This window comes from Pavona decussata, unplaced genomic scaffold (assembly GCF_977016875.1).
Source record: "Pavona decussata unplaced genomic scaffold, jaPavDecu1.1 SCAFFOLD_16, whole genome shotgun sequence".
Classification (NCBI taxonomy): Eukaryota; Metazoa; Cnidaria; class Anthozoa; order Scleractinia; family Agariciidae; genus Pavona; species Pavona decussata.
The window spans coordinates 3852563-3875450 of record NW_028145439.1 but is presented as its reverse complement, the minus strand read 5'-3'; the positions used below and the strand labels follow the sequence as shown (position 1 = coordinate 3875450).

At 39.6% G+C, this 22888-nt stretch overlaps 2 protein-coding genes across 2 annotated transcripts; both read right to left on the bottom strand.

Moving 5' to 3' along the window:
- Positions 1-141: 141 nt before the first annotated feature.
- LOC146487416 (uncharacterized) lies at positions 142-21930 on the bottom strand. Its single transcript, XM_085087645.1, has 5 exons — positions 20743-21930; positions 20093-20200; positions 7400-8198; positions 6687-6878; positions 142-4653 (listed from the first exon to the last, which is right to left on the bottom strand). Exons 3-5 carry the CDS (start codon positions 8163-8165, stop codon positions 794-796), a joined length of 4818 nt encoding a protein of 1605 aa, XP_084943771.1. The 5' UTR covers positions 8166-8198; positions 20093-20200; positions 20743-21930; the 3' UTR covers positions 142-793.
- LOC146487417 (uncharacterized) lies at positions 9900-12259 on the bottom strand. The gene is made up of 2 exons (XM_085088728.1): positions 11961-12259; positions 9900-11324 (listed from the first exon to the last, which is right to left on the bottom strand). Exons 1-2 carry the CDS (start codon positions 12053-12055, stop codon positions 10679-10681), a joined length of 741 nt encoding a protein of 246 aa, XP_084944854.1. The 5' UTR covers positions 12056-12259; the 3' UTR covers positions 9900-10678.
- Positions 21931-22888: the final 958 nt, after the last annotated feature.

Below are 22888 nucleotides of genomic sequence, written 5' to 3'. Positions count from 1 at the left end.
TGCATAGTGAAACAGCGCCTTAAGGAAGTAAAAAATGGCGATATATTTAGCCTCGGTAGACCAATTGGAGGAACTGAAGACTACTACAATAAAACTTCATTATGAAATGAGTTGATGTTTAACAATGAAACTCAACAACGAAAGATACTTTTAAAGTGTAATAAACACAATGCAAATATACATCCTGGGAATATAAAACCCTATGTACAGAGTAGGAAAAAAAGAACTGTGAACTACAAAGATTACAGCAGTTGATATTGTCGATGTAATGCTGGAGGGATCTAGCTTTCTTGTTTTGTTCAAGCTCGGTGAGTCTCACTTATCTTTACGACACAACAGAAACATAACGACAAATACCGTAAATCATCTAATAGACGTCCGGGGCGTCTATTTAATTCTAGGGGGTCCAAAGTGGGGGCGTTCATATAGAAAGAAGGCGTTTAAAAGAGAAAGGCGTTTGTTCTCATAACGGTAACAAGCTCAACGAAACTACTATGCTTTCGGCGAAAATATCAAGAGAGTTGATAAATAGCATACTTTCCAGTCCATCCATTGGTACGTCTTGGCCGTCTAAATATCGATATCGTTCTTTCAAATCTCAATGTCCATGTCAGAATCCTCGTTCAGGGTCATGATACAAAAAAAAAGCTTACCCGCAACAAACGTGGAAGGTTTTGTGATGTCATCGTTAGCCTGGTTGGTAAAGGTTTGGGAGGTTTGGCTCATTCAGCACGGAGAGTTCTACCACTATTTGCTCCGCTCCAGCTTCACACGGTTGACCTTTCTTATGTCGCTAGTGTGGGTGTCCTTCTCCAAACAGCGTGCGCCGGATATGTAGTGCACGCTGTTTAGACTGTCGAGCAGAATTGAAGTCACCAAGCTGATGTTGTGTAGTCCCGACTGAATGGTAGCTCTCTGCTGTGAGTTGGTGTTCCTCTCCAAACAGAGTGCACCGGATATCTAGTGCACGCTGCTTAGACTGTAGAGCAGAATTAAAGTCACCCAGCTCATGTTGTGTGACCCCGAGTGAATCGTAACTGTCTGCTGTGCTTTGGTGTTCCTCTCCAAACAGAGCGCGCTTGATATCCAATGCACGCTGTGTACACTGAAGGGCAGAAGTGAAGTCACCCAATTTATGTTGCGTGACCCCGAGTGAATGGTAGCTGTCTGCTGTGCTTTGGTGTTCCTCTCCAAACAGAGTGCGCCGGGTATCCAATGCACACAGTTTAGACTGTAGAGCAGAAGTGAAGTCACCCAGCTTAAGTTGTGTGTTCCCGAGTGAATGATAACTGTCTGCTGTGCTTTGATGTTGCTCTCCAAACAAAGTGCGCCGACTATCCAATGCACGCTGTTTAGACTGAAGGGCAGAATTGAAGTCACCTAGCCTATGTTGTGTAACCCCGAGTGAATGGCAGCTGTCTGCTGTTCTTTGGTGTTCCTCTCCAAACAGAGTGCGCCGGATATCCAGTGCACGCTGTGTAGACTGTAGAGCAGAATTGAAGTCACCCAGCTTATGTTGTGTGACCCCGAGTGAATCGTAGCTGTCTGCTGTTCTTTGGTGTTCCTCTCCAAACAGAGTACGCCGGATATCCAGTGCACGCTGTGTAGACTGTAGAGCAGACTTGAAGTCACCCAGCTCATGTTGCGTGACCCCGAGTGAATGGTAGCTGTCTGCTGTGCTATGGTGTTCTTCTCCATACAGAGTGCGCCGGATATCCAGTGCACGCTGTTTAAACTGAAGGGCAGAAGTGAAGTCACCCAGCTTATGTTTTGTGACCCCGAGTGGATGGTAGCTGTCTCCGGTGCTTTGGTGTTCCTCTCCAAACAGAGTGCGCCGGATATCCATTGCACGCTGTGTAGACTGCAAAGCAGAATTGAAGTCACCCAACTTGTGTTGTAAGACCCCGAGTGAATGGTAGCTGTCTGCGGTGCTTCGGTGTTTCTCTCCAAACAGAGTGCGCCGGATATCCAGTGCATGCTGTTTAGACTGTAGAGGGAAATTGAAGTCACCCAGCTCATGTTGTGTAACCCCGAGTGAATGGTAGCTGTCTGCTGTACTATGGCGTTCCTCTCCACGCAGAGCGCGCCGGATATCCAGTGCACGCTGTGTAGACTGTAGAGCAGAATTGAAGTCACCCAGCTCATGTTGTGTGACTCCGAGTGAATCGTAGCTGTCTGCTGTGCTTTGGTGTTCCTCTCCAAAACGAGTGCGCCGGATATGTAGTGCACGCTGTTTAGACTGTAGAGCAGAATTGAAGTCACCAAGCTTATGTTGTGTAGTCCCGACTGAATGGTAGCTCTCTGCTGTGCTTTGGTGTTCCTCTCCAAACAGAGTGAGCCGGATATCCAGTGCACGCTGTTTAGATTGTAGGGCAGAATTGAAGTCACCTAGCTTATGTTGTGTGACCCCGAGTGATTCGTAGCTGTCTGCTGTACTTTTGTGTTTCTCTCCAAACAGTATGTATCGGATATTCAGCGCGTTCTGAAAGGACTGAAGAGCAGAAGTATAGTCGCCCCACTTGTTTTGCATTTCTCCAAGGTAATAGTAGCTGTCTGCTGTGCAGGCGTGCTGTTCTCCAAATCGTGTCTTGTATTGCTCGAGAGCAGTCTGGCAACTGCTGAGTTGTTCTTTGTCAAAAGTGCATAGGTTGTCACCTTGGAAAAGCTCTCTTAGCATTGTATAAGCCACTCGATAGAAATTGAATAAACCAGGTTGACTGTTGGGGAGTGCTGTTTCAACTTCCTTTAGTACTTTTTGCAGAGAATCCTTTATGGACATTTCCGTTTCTATATCAAGGAAAACATGTGATGCTTCCTTTACATGATAGATTACTTGCAATTGAAGGGGATGATTGGACATTGTTTGTTTTTCATCTATCTGCATCGTTGTACTTCCTGTTCCTGTTGCAGGATTCACTATTAACTGTGTATTTCCTGCCTTCTTGTTGGCTGGAAGTGCTTCGCTGTATAACTGAGAGTTGTTGGACGCGTTGCTCTGAAATTTGTAATAAATTTCAAGGATTTGGGAAGCAATAACCCTAAGAACTCTCTGTTCTGGGCTGTTGTTCATTAAAGAAAGGGCCTCTTTTAAACATTTAATCCCATTCTCCGTTTCTCCTTTAACAAGCTGGTAGAGGCCTAAGTAGCACAAGAATTTTGCCTTCTCATCAAACGAATTAGAGGAAGATGTGGAAAGGATTTTGTCAACTTCTGAGAGAAACTGCAATGACTGTCCTTCTGCGCCCCATGTTAACTCGCCAAAAGCTCTGGAAACAAGTAAGCGTCTGTGGTACATGTCTTTTCCTTGAAGAGTGGCTGCCTTTAATGCTGAATCGTATACCTTATCGAAGTTTGGTCCTTCATTCGAACACCAAAAAACCGAATCTAGAAAGAGCTCTGCTTTGATTAACACATCAAATGTTCGATTAGCTGTCCTTGAATTTGAACAACTTTCAAGTAAACTTTGCATAAAGCTCTCTTCATCTTCACAGAATGCAAGAAATGCCGACATAGAATCCCCTTTAAGGAACTGTTTATTCAGCATTTCAAAGCGTGAAACGTAAAATGTGTAAAACCGGGCTTTCGATTTCACTACATCTTCTTTCATTTCCTCTTCTCCCTTTTCTCTTGCAAATGACTGAACGAGGTTATGCATTGTGAATGATCCGTGTTTTGAATTTGAATCGAGAAGAGATTTTCTTCGAAGGGAGTGTAAGACCTTCTTAGTGCGAAATCTGTTTTCGTCTAAAACAGCTGTAGAGACCGCTATATCAAAACTCTCTGGCAGGATAGAAAAGGAGACAAGCGCTTTCTTTTCTAGTGCAGAGAGCCTCTGGAAAGACAAGTTGAAAAGGAACTGCATTCGTAGATGAGTTGGATAATCTTGGCTGTCCAACATCTCAGCGATACTTCCTGTAGAGGATTCCATAAAATCATGCAGAAACTGAGTAATTTCCACACCATCATCTTGAGAGATGGAAGAACATAAAGGTTTGATGGCTAAAGGGACATGTCCACAAATGTTAGCAATTCGCCTCACTTCAAGGCTACTTGCATTTGGAAGTAATTCATGAACAAAGGATTGAGAAGAGGCTTCATCCAGTGGTCTTATTCTTACCTCCTTGTGGCCTTGAAAATCCAGATTCATAAATTCCAAAGACCCCCTTGTAGTTACAAGGAATTTCACCTGTGCACTTCGGCTAAGAATTTCTTTTAAAAGTCCAATGACCTCTTCCTTCACTTGCGGCTCACCACTTTCTAATAAGTCATCGGCATTATCGAGAATGAAGACACACGGATCTGATATATCGCTGAAGAGTTGGCAAAGCTCGTCGTCAAGTGAGAGACGCCGATCAGATGGTAGATTGTTTGTGGGAAATCTCCTTACAAAGCTAAGAAGCTTTGATGCAAGATCCGCTTTTGATTTCAGCCCTCGCAGAGTGAGCCAACAGACGGGTAATCCTTGCGAATAGAGCTTTTGCCCCACTGCGTTTGCAATCGAAGTCTTTCCGAATCCCGGTGAGCCCCAGATCAACACCATTCGGGTGGATTGGGAAGTCAAGTAACTAACAATCTCATCACATTCTCCCTTGCGACCAGTGAAGTTAGGGACCATTGGAGGAACGGCAGACTTTTCAATCCTTGGTTTGCTATCTTTTGAAAGAGAAAGACAATAAAACGTTTAGGAAATATTGTGTCTTCTTTAGGGCTTTTCTTACATAGAGAGAGAGGGTAAATACACAAGGATGGCACGGCTCTTCTATCTTAACCCTTGGTTTACACGCCATTGTGTTAGTAGCTTGTTCCAGGCATTCGGAAAGTCGCAGGAGGCGCAAAAGAAAATTGCGATACAAGCAAACAATAAAATTGAGGAGAATGGAGAAAAACCTCAAGAGAACGCCTGCCCTCGTTTTTCAAAGAAAACCTTACCGCTTACAGTTGTCACAGTTGTCAATCAAAGTGGTTGTTGGCTTCTTTGCTTTGCTAAAAGACCTGTTCACAACCATAAGCGTTTGAAAAGATTTTCTGTTTTCACACAATCTTTAAACCACATATCGTTTCGCAATAAGCAAGAAACGAATTGCCTTTCTTCTTTGTTTTAGTGCTTATAAAGTTTACGTAAAGAGATATGGGTGCTAGAAATAGTTCATGAACATTTTCTTGGCAGAAAAATTCTGCCTACTTCTAAGGAAATGTATATTCCCATCAATCGGATGAAAATTAACAATTAGAAAACATTACAGCTTTGGCAGAAGAAGTCAAAGAAATTTCGAGAATAATGAAGCAAATGCTGGAAAATTTGGCTAAATGCATAAGAAATACTAGCAGGTTATCTTCCAGTGTTTGTTCGGCAATGTTTCTCTGCAGCAAGCTAATTAGCAAAGATGCTCATGATTACGATTGAGAGAAATTTCCAGGTTCTTTTTTGTTGTTATTATATCACAGAAGTAGATTTAGGCCCGGTTCATACGTCGAACTTTACATGAGCCGAACCTAATCATTTGGTTCGGCGCATGTAAAGATCGACGTATGAATCAGTTAGGATCGACAGATTTGTATTTGGGTCGACCCGCCGTTCAATTCGACTGGGCCAGTCGAATAGAACGACAAAAGTTCTACTTCGATTCAGACGTCGACCTTTTACTTGTGCCGAACCAAATGCATACGTTACGTATAAATTATATAAATTATATCTATCCCAGAGGTCTGCGCGTTCCATCGACTTGGCATGCGCAATGGACTTCATTCTGAACAAGATGGCGGAAAAAGAGGAATGTGCTTGTTCTTCTTGTTTCGAAACAACTAAATATACTTGTCTGAGATGCAAAAGATTAACAAAGAAAAAAAAGAATCTATTCTTAATGTGCACACGCACTTCAAACCGACAGAAACTTTCCAAAACGGGCTATATCAAAGGCGAAGCGTCAAGACTTCCCAGAACAATATCTTCAAAAACAACATTTGAAGAAAACATTGCATGTACTCTGTTCAAACAGAGATTACGCTACAGAGGTTACCTCGATAACCTTATAGATAAAACTCTTTCAGAAGTCAACTTCCGCGAAAGAATGTCGGCACTAAAAAACAAACAAAAAACGCGCAAAAACATTTTGCCGTTTTTTACGGAATATCTCCCTTCTGTGCCTAACATAAAACAATTCAGATGAGTTAATGGCACTTGATAGAAAATCAGCCTCTGCTAAGAGAGATCTACAAAGACCCTTCCATACTTTCGTACAGAAAAGGGAGATCTCTGATTGAAAGACGTACTCGTAAGAGCAAATTAGCTTTGAAAGTCATATTCTTCCTATCTCGACCAATAGGAGCCGTGTTTGGCCTGTCTTCATTATTTTACCAAACAAACTCTTCCATTTCAGCTGATTCATCTTTCCTGCCATTTGAATCTTGTTGAGTAAAAACAACAGCCGCTGACCACGAAAATCTATTTTCTCACTTTAGCTTTAATTAAGTTCGACTTCTGCTAGGTTCGACGTCTGAATCAACTGCCGAACTTAATTATTTGGGTCGACCTTAATAGGTATTAGGTTCGGCTCATGTAAAGTTCGATGTATGTATGAACCGCGCCTTAGGCTTTTGAATGCGAGTATTATTGATTAAAAAAAATACAAAATTAGTGCACCCTTAGCTGCAAATAAATCAACTTATTCATGTTAAACTATCATCACCTAGATAATGAGGTCTTGGCCATCGTTTAAAAACAGCAGAATCATTTAAGAGTTTTGCAACAACTGAAGCGGCCATAACACTGGCAAAAGGATTCCAATCATCGGTGGTGGTCTCATTACCATCTGCAAAGTTTGATATTCCTTTTACAATGAGCCATTCAACTTGATCGTCAAACGCAGCTGTAAAAAGACCTGTAACAGAACAAATGTTGTCTCGGTTGCAGTAGCTCTTTTTTAAAACAAAGGTAATTATCAGACCATTTCATGAAGGGATAATTCGAGGATAAAGCAACATTTCCCGAGGGTAAACCGGCTTACTCTAATGGAAAGTATACATAATGCAGGAAGACGTTGGGGGGAGGGGCTGGGGGCAATGAATAAATAAACAAACAATAAGTGAAATGACTGAGCAGTATCCCGACAAATAAGAAGACTGACGTCAGCCTTTCACAACAAGGCCCTCATATCCTTCGTCCTTTTCCATGACTTCCGCTCAGGTTGTGGACACGTCAGTCAGTGTCACCTAAAACAGTCCTTCTCAGGACTATACTCACCCGAATGATTATAATTTACGTATTGGATAACAACAAGCACTGAAAATGTTTTTTTATAACACAAACCTTCACGGATAACCAGCTTTTGAGTAAACCTCCTCCTCGAGTTTTGCCATTCGTAGAATGGGTAACTGACGAAAATACAAAAGGTACACTAACCTTCACCTTCTGTTTCAGTTGCTATAGCCAGCGGATGAGCTTCAGACAGCTGCTTACAGCGCCATTCAGCACTGACCTCCTCAGGGCCACTCAAAAACTCGCCGTCACAATACAATTCGACTTCTCGTTCTTCCGGGTTTTCTAGCGGTGCCTTCCATCCGTGGGATAAATCTTTGATGACGTCCAGAAAACGTTTACTAACATAGCTTCTCATACCGGTTGATTGTTCCTGGTTATCCGTCACTATTTTAGAAGCATATGTCGTTAATTTCGCCGAAACAACAACATCTCCTAGCTTTGTTTTCCCACGGTCGAGCCCTCTGCACGTTCCCACTGAGATGATTGCCTTTGGCCGTAGCAACGGGCCGGCATTTTTGGCAGTTATCAGTGAACCACCAGGACCACTTGAACCTTCATAGCATTTCATCAAAGCGACTTGCACTTTCTCCTGATTGTCACCAATGCACCCGAAATAAACGTAACCAGCACCTTCAAACCAACATCGGTATGGACTATCCATATACATGTAACAAGATGAGAACTCATAATCCTTAGTAGTCAGTAACAAGACGTCTACAGGCAGATGTACATCATTTGGATGCTTTATTGTTGTTTGGATATCGCTAATGGGTGGAGGATTGGCTGAAAGCTGAGGCGGACCATCACTGATAGCGCTAAGCTTCCGCTTACTCTTGACATTTGCATCACTGAACACGTCACCGTCATCCTCCAAAGTGTTACCAGCGTTCTTTGCAGCCCCCGACATTTCCGTCTTTCAACTTGTTTAATACATGTACCCAATAAAAAAGAGGAACAGTATGTTTTAAAGTGATAAAAGGGTACGACCCGTGAAGAACAAAACCTGCGTTGTAGATTTTTAGTTAGCTTTCGTTTCACAGCAGACGTCAACTACACAGAAATTTCACTTCATATAGCTTTGTAGAAATGATTGACTTACAAGAAGGCGTCATGAGCACTGAAGATTTTTATCGCGTGACTACTGATGGGTGGAGATTTCAGTGCTACACAGCCTAGTGGGAGTCAACAGTGATCAACTATCGACGAAATCGAGAGCGTTTTACAAATCAAGACAGTTTGGATGGATAAATCTTGATTAAGAGCTACCATCTCTAGGGTTCCTTTATTCAATTTTCATCTAAACTAGATTTATTTCGCTGATAACTCTTAAAAGGCAATGTCCCTAAAAGCGTTCCACTCGATTTCAGACTCGAAAACACTTTTGCCTCATATTTATATCATCAATACCACTATCCATCCTTATAACGAAAATGCAGTTTGAATGAGGAAATAGTTTATTTTACTGCCATTATCAGCATTTCATCTCTGAACGACCGTTAACGGCTAAAATATGCAAATTTTAGACGCTGTTATTCAGGTTTTTAACGATCGTTAAAAGCTACTGCGGGCCGTTAAAACCTAGACCATTTGTACTCATTTGGAAGTATAATGCTTCTTCTTACTGTTCCAATACGATTTAGCCGTATTTCTCTGTAATCAGCAAAAACAGGTTATCGTTATTCTAGTAATTCAATTAAGTAAGCAAACTGCACCAAAATATGCCTCAGAAATTTCACAAAATTCTTAAAAGTGGCACCTAATCTAGACTTAAAAACATGTTTTAGTTAAAGATGAAGAGGTATTCTATCAATTTATGCAATAAAACTTGTGGCACAACGCGATTCAGACTTGAAGGTTTCGACTCAAATTTACATATTGATGCAGAATTCGCGTTGCGTGACACCGGCTCCTTCGACGGGAAATTTCTCCAAATACTTGCCGCTCGGAAGTAAAATATGTTTTTTTAACCGAAAAAATTATTTTTCTTCGTCTTCTTCCTTTTTCAATGAATAGATCTTCAGAAATATAATTATTCCTAAAAGTTCAGCAGCCAAACCTTAATTTTTATTTACTAAATAAATCGTTTCAACGCTTTCATTCGAAGCATAGTCACAGGCGAGACTTTAAAAAGGTCATCGCATTTGCTGGTTGTAATATTTTATAATTATTGATATTATTAAGCTCAAAAATAATAAAAAATGCCATTAGGCAACTTTTTTTGTACTTTATTTACAGGAAAACTGAACGGAAGTGTAGACCATTAAGTTTACTTACCTTTGCCACTAACCTTTGTTAGTCTCGCCCTTCCAAACGTGCTTTATTCGACATACAACAGTTGCGTTTTTAGGGAACATTTTTTTTACCGGTAAAATTAAGTATTTACATTTTACAGCGGGCAACTGAGTCCTTCACGAATTGATCTTTACGCTGTATGGGACGAGAGTACACGGTAGTCCTTAAAGATAAGTTGTGAAAAAGAGGATTGGACTCCAAAAGCCGAGGAATCGAAAACCAGAATAGGGTGTCTATTCACGTCTAGTCCACATTTTAATTACATGTTTATGAATTCCCGATCACGACTAAACTGATTGCTGTTTTTGCTCGAAAACGGTGAAATGTGTACAGTCAATGTGTAGATACCTTAACTTAAGCAACTTTAGTAATAGCAGGTCATATAGTACATTATTGAGGCGTGATGAATCAACCAACCACTAATCGCAAATATAATAGGCCGTGCTACACGTTGTCAGTAGCTTAAGTCCGATATATGAAAATTCTAGCATCAGTCATAATGGTCATATTTCAGTCGGTATTTGGTTTGTTATTCTATGTGCTTTCTCTTCTGGGAATTCCGAGACAGACTGGACAGTTGAAGATCGAGCCTTGAATTCTAGTTGGAATTTTGATTTCTCGAACTTTGGTTATTCCTTGATGGAGAGTGAGTTAAGTGAGCTCGACAGTGTTCGATTGGCGGGTTTATAAGAAAACAATTAGATTATTTAAATATTTTATCGAATTAAGCGTCTCCGTTTCGTGTCATCGGGTAAAAGTCACATAACAAATACGAAAAAACTCAACATGCCAAAGAATTTTCGGAAAAAAAGTTAACTAAGACTTGCACAATAGAAGCTTAATTGATTCAGTTACAAGAAGAAATATTGTTGTCCCTTTTGTCTGATAAAAGGGACAGTAGAGAGACTTCTACTGTGAAGCCTCTCTCACTTCAAGAATGCGACAAACGGTTGAGCGGCTAGCCGGTCACTGATTCTTCTTCGCAATGTTGAAGGTACTGCATAATCATGGTCGATCTAGTCACGGTCCGGATTACGTTGGGCATTGTTATTTTGCCTCCCCCATTAAAGGTCAGTGTCCGCGTTCCAAAGACGACGTCTTGGTAGAAATAAGGACGGTTTACAAAATCTATAAAGTGGTCGACTTTGTTTGTGTCCAGACGTACTCGATGGCTGAATACTTTCGGGACATTTGACCCCCTCGTTTTCTTGCATGCGATCTCGCCCTTTTTATTTGTCTCAAACTTATCTTTTCATAAGGCTCGTGGAATTTCTGTAACAGCTTCATGGTATACCGATAAGCATAGATGCTGAGTATTTGAATCTTAACATTTTTTGTCATGGCATCTCGATATGCGGACATCAAGGCAATAAGATCCTCTGTTGGTTCATCAAGATCGTTTGCGGTAGGCTGGTGTATCGCTTTAAAAAGTTTTTCGCCGTCTTTCGGAGCTATAACACTGCGGATTACTTCACATGCTTTCGTTGCTTTCTCTATGCAAGTTTTTCTTTCATCCGGTATTGCTTCCTCCCATGTCGTGGACAGTTGGAATGTTAGTGGCATGAGGTCTTCCCTTTTTGAATGTCTAGCTATTTTCGCCATTCCCTCGTTAAAATCAGCAACGACGTCATCGGATACTTCAGGAATTTCGTCTGTATGTATATCTTCCTGCGAACTACCACTACCAACCCCACTCCAACATCCAGGCGTCCAGTTAGCGCCAGCAAGCCTGTCCGATTGTGGGGTCTCAAGCGCGAAAGTTTCTTTTAGCAGCCTGATAAAATAAAAGGCGTCTTTAAAATTTGTTTTGTTAACACTGCACTACAGTTCGCCGAGAGTTGGAAACAAAACATTTTGGCACTTTTGGAAAATGACATCTTAAGTAAACTGACATATGTTATGGACGCAATATTGTGTCACCCTTGATGAAGTGCTGCCTCTTTTTAAAACCCCACCCCATCCCCCGCCCCCCGTGGAAGCAGGAAAACACAACCCGAACATGACACTCTTCCTAAAACTTCCCCTAAAACTTATTTTTGTGCCTAGCACTGTTTTGTAGTTCGGAACGGCGAAAGTTAGCAAGCCCATCTTTTCCGCCAAAAGTAACCATTTTTTTTATAAATCTATGAGAATTTTTAAGTAAACGCCGCCCTCAAAATAATCGCATTCTGCAAATAAGCGCAGCAGTTGAGTCGCAAAATCGGAATGATATATGCCGCAGCGCGTAATTTAGTAAACCCGGTGTGCACCTTTGGTCCTGAACTGGCCAAATGCGAATCTTTCAGAAAAGTGTTTAGATATCCCACGACCTTTAAGGGGTTTGTTCAGAGGTCAATTTTTTACATCATCAACACGGAGAATGGAGGCGTCTACAAGGAGAGGTAGATAGCCACCAACAACGATCGTTTACCTGTTTCTTAAGCCGTAAGCTGCAGCACTGTGATGCGGATCGCATTCTTCTTCCTTATCAGGATCTAACTTAAGCCATTTCCTACTTTTGTCCATCACTTCCTTATGTTTGCTTCTACACTTCCCACATATTGCTGAACAGAAAAGATTGAGTGAACTACTGAGTTCATCATGGTCTTGCAATTTTTATGACAACAGTAACAATTACAGTACTTCGTCATCATTATCGTCGTCGTCATTATCATTATCATCAAAAATTGTTCCCTTTTCCCTTTGTCTTCTCAAAGAAGAAAAACACTCATCTTGAATTAAGAATTAAGTAATTAAATTACCGTAAAATTCCGAAAATAAGCCCCTCCGTGTATAATTAAGCCCCGCCAAATATAAGCCCCCCGGGGCTTGTACTTGGAAAATTGCCCTTAAATACAAAGTAAAACAAAGCAAAAACGGTAAATGTACTTCTATGGCTAGCCCAATCGATTTTGACTCCCAAATTTTCTTCCGTATATAAGCCCCTCCAAAAATAAGCCCCTCAAAAACGGTCTTTGTAAAAAATATATGCCCCGGGGCTTATTTTCGGAATTTTACGGTATTGCTGGTTTGCACGTGACGTCAAGGCGGCCATGTTGGTGGTCAAGACCAAAAGCATTCTCTCCTCTGGGAACTAAAATCTATTTTCATGTAAATTCTTCGAGGAAATATTCTTTTGTTTTGACCCCCACCATGGCCGCCTCGTCACGTGGTATTTTTAATTCTTACGTGATCCTATTCCCACGGTGACTTTGAAAACCGACTGTATATTCTTCGCAGTCTCCAAACCAATTACATGCCTTTCGTTACAATGTTTTTTCCTTGGTCCACTATGCGATGGATACTGGTAAGAACGAGGTGGCCGCCAAAATTTTCCGAGTTTATGCCGATGTTGTGGGCAAATTACCATCTGTTGTATTTGATCTTTCGTAAGGTCAAAATGACCGGCTCTTGACAGTATTAGTTCCGCTTCACTGAGTCCAGACTTTGCTAGATGACAGGTTTCAAGCTGAGTCGTAATTGTGTCCTGACATTCATCTACTTTAACCATTTGGGACAAATTGCGCGAACTTCCACACGCTATTTTCTTAATTTGCCTAAAGCTGCACGATTCGAAATTCATGTTGAAGTTGCGGTATCAGCGCTGTAGTATTTGCGCGTGCTAACTGGCTCTGTAAGTGGAGTAGCGTTGGATCCCGGACTGTGGACCAAGGAGCGTGTGCAATATAGCTGACCACTCTCAATAGAAGAAACAGACAGTGACAGGACGAAACCATCTTATTGAAATTTCATTAAGAAAGGTCTTTAAATTAGATAAAGATGTGTGCTCCTGTTAAGTGATAATTAAATAAAGCAAAACTATTTATTCGCGGTCCGCATTCCAGTTCTTGTAGTCCTTGTCCAAAAGTTTCTGACCTGTTCGCGCATATTTAATAACGCTGTGGGAGATTTACTTTTTTAACATCTAACGTTCATTTTTAAAATGTGATGGAGATAAAGTCGTATCAAATACTGGGTAATGCAGCTGCTTCACACTGGACCACATTATAAAGTAAAAGAGGTTTGCTTCTGAAAAGAAATTTGAAATCTGCATCTTGACAATTTAAAGAACACTGCACTTTAACACAAATGTCGGGATTTATCAAGCTTAAAACTGCATCTTACGTACACCTGTGGAATTTTGGAACAACAGGTATCATTGAAGAAGGAAGAACTAGAGAGATAAAGTTTTGGGTTGGAAAATAGAAGACGTGGCAAATATTTGAATAACTGGACGAGAAATTTTTCTGTCAAAGCAGCCTGTGTCACGCAATGAAAATTCAGCATTAATATGCAAATTTGAATCGAAAACTTTAATCCTGAATCGCGTTGTGCCACAAGTTTTATTGCATAAATTGATAGAATACCTCTTCATCTTTAACTAAAACATGTTTTTAAGTCTAGGTTAGGTGCCACTTTTAAGAATTTTGTGAAATTCCTGAGGCATATTCTGGTGCAGTTCGCTTACTTAATTGAATTACTAGAATAACGATAACCTGTTTTTGCTGATTACAGAGAAATACGGCTAAATCGTATTGGAACAGTAAGAAGAAGCATTATACTTCCAAATGAGTACAAATGGTCTAGGTTTTAACGGCCCGCAGTAGCTTTTAACGATCGTTAAAAACCTGAATAACAGCGTCTAAAATTTGCATATTTTAGCCGGTAACGGTCGTTCAGAGATGAAATGCTGATAATGGCAGTAAAATAAACTATTTCCTCATTCTAACTGCATTTTCGTTATAAGGATGGATAGTGGTATTGATGATATAAATATGAGGCAAAAGTGTTTTCGAGTCTGAAATCGAGTGGAACGCTTTTAGGGACATTGCCTTTTAATATTCCGTTAGAAAAATGTTTACTCATTGCCTCGTATTTTCGCATCAAAACTGCTTGAGTCAAACACCATCCACCAGTGATAATTGTGAGTGACTAGACGAAGTCAATGACGTCAGAGCATTCGTGATGGAAAGTTCGAAGATTTATAATAATAATTATAATAATTTATTACAAATAATAATAATAATAGTAATAATAATAATAATAATAATAATAATAATAATAATAATAATCAAAGCTGATCGCTTCTAGTCACGTCGATATATTATAATGAAAAAAATAATTTTCTTTGTAAATTACCTTGAAACGTAAGGGGTGCTGTATTTCAAGACTTCTTAATCACTCCTGATGAGAACAGCAAGCACTGCTTAAGGTGATTCCGTTGAAAAAGAAGGAGTATTAAAAATTGTCTAAGACTTGGTCCAGTTCATGACTATGTTAGGAGCATTACAAAAATGCAATAAAAAATGGGGGTCACCGTGCTCGTTTTTGTGCAACCTGGATGGCTATTATAGTAAATAGATGACCCACGAGGTTTATATTACGAACGCTGGTAATCCGAAAAGGGAACTATCATTTCTATAAAAATTAATTTCTTGCATTAAAATATCGAAGCAGTTCAACAAAATTTACTTTAATCTTACACAACAAACTATTTTAATTGAACTGGAATAAAGATTATGAAAGAAATTAAAGATTTTGCTGCGGGTGCACGTAAGCAGCACTATCTTAATACGTGCTTTTTAAAGCATTCAAATAAAAATATCTCAAAGTAGAGTATTAAACTTTTCTTTAAATCGCGATATATAGTGGCCAACCGTATGACATTTAAATTGATGCAATAAAAAATGGGGGTCACCGTGCTCGTTTAGAAGAAAAGGACCATTTATTTTCCTGCCGAGCTTAACCTCAAGGAAATCCCGTAATGTTGTGCGTGCGTGCGCTCGTGCGCGCGCTAAATGACGCGAAAAATTATGCGCAGCAAGGATGCGCAATGCAATTCAACGGAATCACCTTAAGAAAAAAAAAATGAACTGAAAATTATCGTTAAAGGAATGTCGATGTGCTAAAATTTTTTGAGTGTAGGGCTCGGTCCTCCAAGGACTTACTCTATTTTAGACCAAAATATATACAGTCATTTCAACTAACATTGTCGGTTCAAAGCATGAAGCTAAAAGACAAGACCGAAAGTTTACGTGGGATTTTTATGAATAAATTCATCAAAATCAGTCATGCCTGGAGAAAACAATAGTTTGTAATTAACGATGTAAAGTATATGAAATAATTCATATATGAACTGCGGATATAGATGAAAGTGAGAAGTGATCATCGCAGTGAATTTTCCAATTTATGCAATTGGAAATTGGAAGCCTGAAAAAAATTCAGGCTTCAACGGGATTCGAACCCGTGACCTCCGCGTTACCGGTGCGATGCTCTACCAACTGAGCTATGAAGCCACACATTGGGAGCAAGGTCAATTGTAGTTTCCCATTTTCCCGTGAGAGGAGTGAAACGATGTAAAGTATATGAAATCATTCATATATGAACTGCGGATATAGATGAAAGTGAGAAGTGATCATCGCAGTGGGAACCTACAATTGACCTTGCTCCCAATGTGTGGCTTCATAGCTCAGTTGGTAGAGCATCGCACCGGTAACGCGGAGGTCACGGGTTCGAATCCCGTTGAAGCCTGAATTTTTTTCAGGCTTCCAATTTCCAATTGCATAAATTGGAAAATTCACTGCGATGATCACTTCTCACTTTCAGTTTGTAATTAGCAGTTCAATGACCTGCATGTGCAGGGATGATTTTGATGAAATTATTCATAAAAAATAATCCCACAAAACATTGCTGTTTTATCTTTTAGCTTGATTTTAATCCTACAACGTTAATTGAAATAGCTGTATATATATTTAGCCAAGCCTAAAAGCGGAGCTCTGATTTCTTTCATAGCATTCATCAAAATCTGCTTATCTTACTAGTTCCTCATCCTTTCTGCAATTACATATATTTTTAGTGCACATGCAGCAAGCTGCTCATCAACAATAACAATGTAGTACAGAGAGAAAAATTACTGAATGCTGAATTGTTTTAACAGAGGGCATTTTTTTCTTAAATTTCCTTTCATCGAGGGCACAATTACTTACTCCTGATGGATCGAGAGGCGAAAATACTTGCTCCTCATTGGCTGAGTGGGTTTCTTCATTTTGTGCCCAAAATCAACAAGTTCTTTGAGGTTGTTTGGAGTTCGACTCTTTAAGCCGGGTTGTTTGTAACAAAAATACATGGACATCAAGTCCTGCAGCTGGAAAGGAAATCCTAAAGGTTAAGTTTTCGTGTCTCTTACAAGAAACCACAAAGATTATTTATGTCAAAGCTTCAAACTTGGATCGAATTGATATTTGTTTGGCTGAGAAACTGAAATTAGTCATGGCGACCAAGTGCTTTCACCTCGCTACTTCTTCTTGCAACGAACGATAGCCGAGCATGACAGTGTCCTTTTGATGGGAGGAAGGAGCAGGTCAAATTCAGTGGAAGAAATTACTCCGTAAGTTTTTTTTCTTTGGATCCACCGTTTGTTATTTTTATTGATATACGTTCCTATGTTTTTCAAGCGGTAGGAAGCTTCACAGCACAGGCGAACAATTTAATAATTAATGCCTAACATTAAGTGTTATCGTTGTTAGGTTGCTCCTGAATTAAAATTGTATTCTCTCTTAATTACATGTGTTAATGTTAACTCTTCTCGTCATTTTTTTTTTTTTTTTTTTTTTTGGACGCTACGAAAAAATTAAATAATTTGTTTGTTCGCTTGCTTACGGTGACGAAGTTCCTTGATGGTTTTAATAAACTTTTGCCCTCCGTGTTATAAAAGTGCAATGATTCCTCGAAGATTGAGGATTAATTTTCACTTTTACTTTCAAAGTCTTCGCAAATTGCCCTCGTCGCGCAATTTGGGGGACTTTTAAAATACGCTTGAAAATTAATTTTTAATTCTACTCGGCCCCATGCGAATACATGTTCTACCTGTTATACAGGGGAGCCAGGTATCCTCAAAATGGGACGAGCAGTTAGAAAATAAACTGACTTCAAGGGAAATAACGAGCATAGACCGAAAAAATGAGCTCAAAAGACTGCGTTGAAGTTAGCAGTATAAAGCTTAACAAGTTGCCTTGTCAACACTGCAAGAAAAACAATCTCTTGCGAAACAAACAAAGTTTTGTCAACAAAATCAAATGAAAAGTCGCCTCTTTGGTACAGGGTTAACTTGAGTGTGGCATTTCACAATGGCTTACATTGAGCGGCGGGCGTACCTACGGACGGCCGTCAGACGGAAGTGGCGTCATAACCTAACCAAAATTTTTTCGTACTAATTGTTTACCAATTTCTCCTATCAATGGGGCTCCGCACGCGTGCCTTTGGCGCTCGGAGCTCGGAGCTTGCGGTATTGACACGTCATTCAACTTAAGCTTAAAGGAGAAGTATCATGGGATTTTTGACCGCTTTTGTTAAAAACAATGAAATAAGACCTTCACTTTGCTACAAAATCATTCTAGAACAAAGAGAGGAGAGAAATCAACTCAATTCTTGACAGGAACAACTCGTACTCTGTTCTAGCGCATTTTGGCCATGGAAAACTTGAAAAACATTATCCTAACATTTTTCAAGTTTCAATCCATTCCGACCTACTCCGTCTCTGGCCAGAGGCACTAAGCGACACTTTTATTGCACTGGGGTGATAATTTATAACAAAACTAGGCAATTATTTTTTGTTTATGTTGCGACACAAACACTTTTGAGTTTTGAAACGACATCAAATTTTCGTGATACTTCCCCTTTAATGGCATTGCTAAGTGCAAAGCAGTCTTTTGAGCTCAGTTTTACGTTCCATGTTCATTATTATCTTGTCTCCTCTCATTTTACTGCTTAATTTAAGAAAATTTTGATTCTTAGCTCAGTAAATAGTCAAACAAACGCCTCACAACACTGTATCGTTGGCATAAACCCATGTTCTTCTTGCACACATTTCTCTAATTTTAGCATTGATTTGTGACAATCTTGACGAAGAACAAACACAAATACTTAAAATAATATGCTGTAAAGGTAGAGAGTAAGATGTGTGAAAGCATGTTCACTTAAAGTCTTTTTTAACAACTTTCGTTAAGAGCGAATGTATCTGAAATTTTAAGTGTGGTTTCATTTTCATCAAAACAAAGCTTACCAGAATATTTTATTCACTTGATTATGCGAATTTGTCAATGATAGTTGTTTAATTTATTTCTGTACAACTCGCTATGAAATATCCAAATTTTTTTTTCCATTTGTTACTCTAGGGTATGTTTGAAGTCTGTTTATCGTTGGGTTGGCCTTCAGTTTTTCTGTGAGATTTACGCACGGCTTTCTTGAAAAGTAAAATTTAACTAGAGAGTGACAGTGCGACGTAGCGTATAGATAAAACTGCAACATTTTTTCCTTACAGGTGAAAACACTAGATGAAGAAGTAATTGATATTGGAAGAGAGGTCCAGATTTTGGGACCTTGGTAAAGGACTGTAAATTGCCTAAGATTTGTGTGACAAGAATGCGATCGATAATGGTTGGCTGTTCTGGTACCATAAAATAAGCGCGCGTAAACTTTTCGCAAACCGTTTCGCCTCGATCAAAGTAAAATCTACAAAAGGAGAAAAAATAAACATGTTATTAAAGGCCTAGGCCGGTCCGTCTAGGGAAAAACCGTACCCTCGTCCGGTGAATAAAATATATTTGTGTTTGTCGTGACGCTGCAAATTCACGGCTTGTTTACAATTCCAGTGGCATCAGCTAAGCATCTGTACCCTGCTTTAGCGAGCTTTGTTGCCTGTGTAACGAGTTTCTTTGTGTTTCTGCTCAATGTATTGATTAAACAGCGGTCGATCGTCAGTTGGATTCCAGTGAACAAAACTCTATGCAAATATCATTTTGAGCGAAAAAATGATCGTAACTCGATAAATAGCCGATCCCGTCCTGAATGTTTACCTACAGTGTACACAATGTTGTGGTATTGTTTAGACACCAAGCTCCACATCATGTAGCTTAGAAAGTCAGATATATTGAGACGGTTTTTTTAGGATTTAAGAGGATACTTTGCTCTCCTGTATAGCACTGAGTTAACATTGTAATTTATGTTGTTGCTAAATAGTTTACGGCATATGCACTAAAAATTAATATAAATCCAGAAAGGATGAGGAATTTGTAAGGTTATTACGTTCAGAGGGGAAACCATATAAGCAGAAATGCTATTAGAAAGTAATTCTGGATCTCCGCTTTTAGGCTTGGCTAAATATATTCAATTAGTCAAAGTCGCTGCGATAGAAAACTAGTCTTGTACTACCAGTTGGCGAATAATAAGCTACCGGTGGATGATATTTACACCTGCATAGATTTTGTGTCAATTGTGAAATTATGACATAACTATAACCTTCACATATCCGCGACGTAACTAATCAAACCAAATTGAAGGTTCGATTAATCGAACTCAATCGAACCTAATCGAACCCAATCCCGCGATTGGGTTCGATTGAGTTCGGTAATCGAACAAAATCGAACTCTCACAAAAAAGTTTGAGCAATTGAACGCGCCTACTGTTGAATTCACAGAAAAATCGAAAGCCATTGAAATCAGTACTTGAACTAGCAAATTACTCACTGAAAAGACATGAGCATGAACCGTACATTCATACAGTACCTTAAATGGCGGCGTCAAACTTTCCTAGCAATAAGGGAGAAGTCAGCAAGCCATAAATAGCCAAACGCCACCGAAACTTCTAGAAAGTCTTTCAAACGCATAAACATTCCTGAAACGAGATACATTGTTATCAGTCTGACGTAAGCCCTCAGGCAAATGTGATTACTCGGGCTTTGTTTGTAAATACTCGCAAAATCCCGCGCGCAGTGGACTGAAACAATAAGCTGCACCAAAAAGTCAAAATAAAGCGAGCGAGAAATTTACAACGGGAAAACTACACGTGAAGGAAAGTGAAAATCATTGGGTTTTGCATGTTCGGCAAGTTCTGTTCCTTAATTGTTATAAGTTTTATTTCCTGCTGCTACCTCCAAAGTTCACATTGAAATTAAAATTGCACTTGTAGAAGGTGCTTCGGGAACGAAGCCATGTACAAGATTCTGCGAACTCGAAAAAAAACTGTTTTAGTATATGCTAATGAAAGATATGCTTCCGGTTGTTCTTTTAAAAAGGACTACCGTGAAATGAAAAAAACCTATTTCGCTTCAACACGCTTTTGCATTGTGAAAAGCACAATAAAAAGATAGAAATAAACATTTAAATTAATTAACTAATAAGAGGCGTGTAATATAATCTGATAAAGAAGGTACTTACGGTTGTGTCTTTTATCTCTATAGTTGTCCTAAAAAAACTTCCCTCCACAGAAACAATACAATGACATCATTCACGATGTTGAACTCCCTTCCCCCTCAGAAGAATCTTTAAAAAATAAATAAATACTTCATTAAGAATCTAGGTGGGAATACTACTGGTGCTTCAGCCTAAACAAGACAAAGAATATGTCATGACACTTGGCAACTTTTGTTTCAATTAAGACAATTTTCGCTCGTAAACATATAACCGATTAATAGTTGGTGCATCATAATCATTTTGGTCATAAAATTTGGAATTTCAAGATAAATCATTTTGTCATTTTAATCGTGTTTTTCCGCCTTGAATGACCTGAGATATTATATTTTCACCGGCCAGCTGTGATGCTTTGCAAGACAAAAAATTGGTCCTGGACTTGCCAGTTCTTGTTCAGTTTTTGCTCATAAATAAGTATCCAGTGTAACCCTCTGATTCCCTGTGCATCATAATAATTTTGATCACACATTTTCCTATCAAAAATAGAGTATTTTGTCGTTGTAAATTTTTTAGGCCTTATAGAGTCAGAGATATCATGTTTTTATACTTTTCGAGATGCATCAAATGTTGCCTCCTTTATACGTCCATAAATTTGTTCCTCGCGAAGAGAGAGCCAAAGGCCCAACCGAGCGTAGCGAGGTTAATAAATTTGTCGTTCCGTACGTGAATCGCTCGGGAGCTTAGCCGCGCGAATTCGAGCGAAAAATATATTATATTATCATCATCATTGATTTGCCTTATTAAATAAAAAGAAATCATTTAATTTATGTTAATGGCGGGATAGCCTCAGTCAAGAAACCGCCAGGCTTATGAGAGAGGCCACCTTGGCTGTCATTAATAAATAGAAAATATGGTGCAGCGTAAGTGTGGCTTGGTCAATTCATGACTTTATAGATAAAACTGCAACATTTTTTCCTTACAGGTGAAAACACTAGATGAAGAAGTAATTGATATTGGGAGAGAGGTCCAGATTTTGGGACCTTGGTAAAGGACTGTAAATTTTCCTAAGATTTGTGTGACAAGAATGCGATCGATAATGGTTGGCTGTTCTGGTACCATAAAATTATGCACTTGGCTACTTGTTACAATTCAGAAACATTGGAGGTAATAATTAATTTGGATAATAAAACACAAACTTGGCTATTTGAAAAATTAAAATGTCTAAGATACCCAATTTAGCAAATAGGGGAGCGGACGGAGTGTGCTCGATAATCTGAATTGGAAATAGCTCGCACAACTCGCTTTTGCAAGTAAAATATACTATTTTTATTCGATATTTATTTAAAATATTCGATATATATTTATATACATTGCTGAAGATGACCGTGCTGTTGCCTGGTAACAGTGCAAACAAAGTTTGAATGACGTCAGACAAAGGGAAGGTTGCTAGGCAGCAACAGGTTGGAAGACAGGCGCAATTTGTACTTGTATGGCAATTGGAAGTTGCTATGCGACAGAACCGGTCTCAGCCGGTCAAAAGCGGCCAGGACTGGTAACTATAAATGAAAACCGCTGCCTCACAATGGCGCACTCTCATGTTTATTCATTGAGGGCTGAACGTGTTTATTCATCGAGCAGTGAAAAATGTTTACTATTGGTCAAACACGAACAAATTGTGATGCAAATGAACTACAGGAGGACGGATAAGGGAAAAGACAGATTTGCCGAGGGAAGTTAAACAACGAAACCCCTTAACAACGTGAAATTAAGAAGACTTCAGATTCAGCGCGAGTAGCGAAGAAGGAGACATCAGGAAACCACAGAGCACAGACAACATAGCTTGGCTCAGCAAAGACAGCGCCGTCAGGAGGAAACAGAGGAGTAAAGGCACCGTAGATTGGAATATCACAGGCAGTACAACCAAGGTAGAAATCAACTGTCCACCCAACCCTAGCTTCGCGAGGTTTTGCAAGCCACGTATTTCTAGTAACCTTAGCTGTTTTGTTTGGGCCTTTCCCCCACCGCAAATTGCCGCGGGCATGCCAGGAAGCAGAACTGAGAATTCGTTTCTGCGCCCTGGCATACGTGCTCATTTTCCGCTGTGTCATGCCGGGCGTACTACCTTCCCGCAAGCTCACTATTTGTTCGCAAATTTCTTGACTGTGGCAATTAT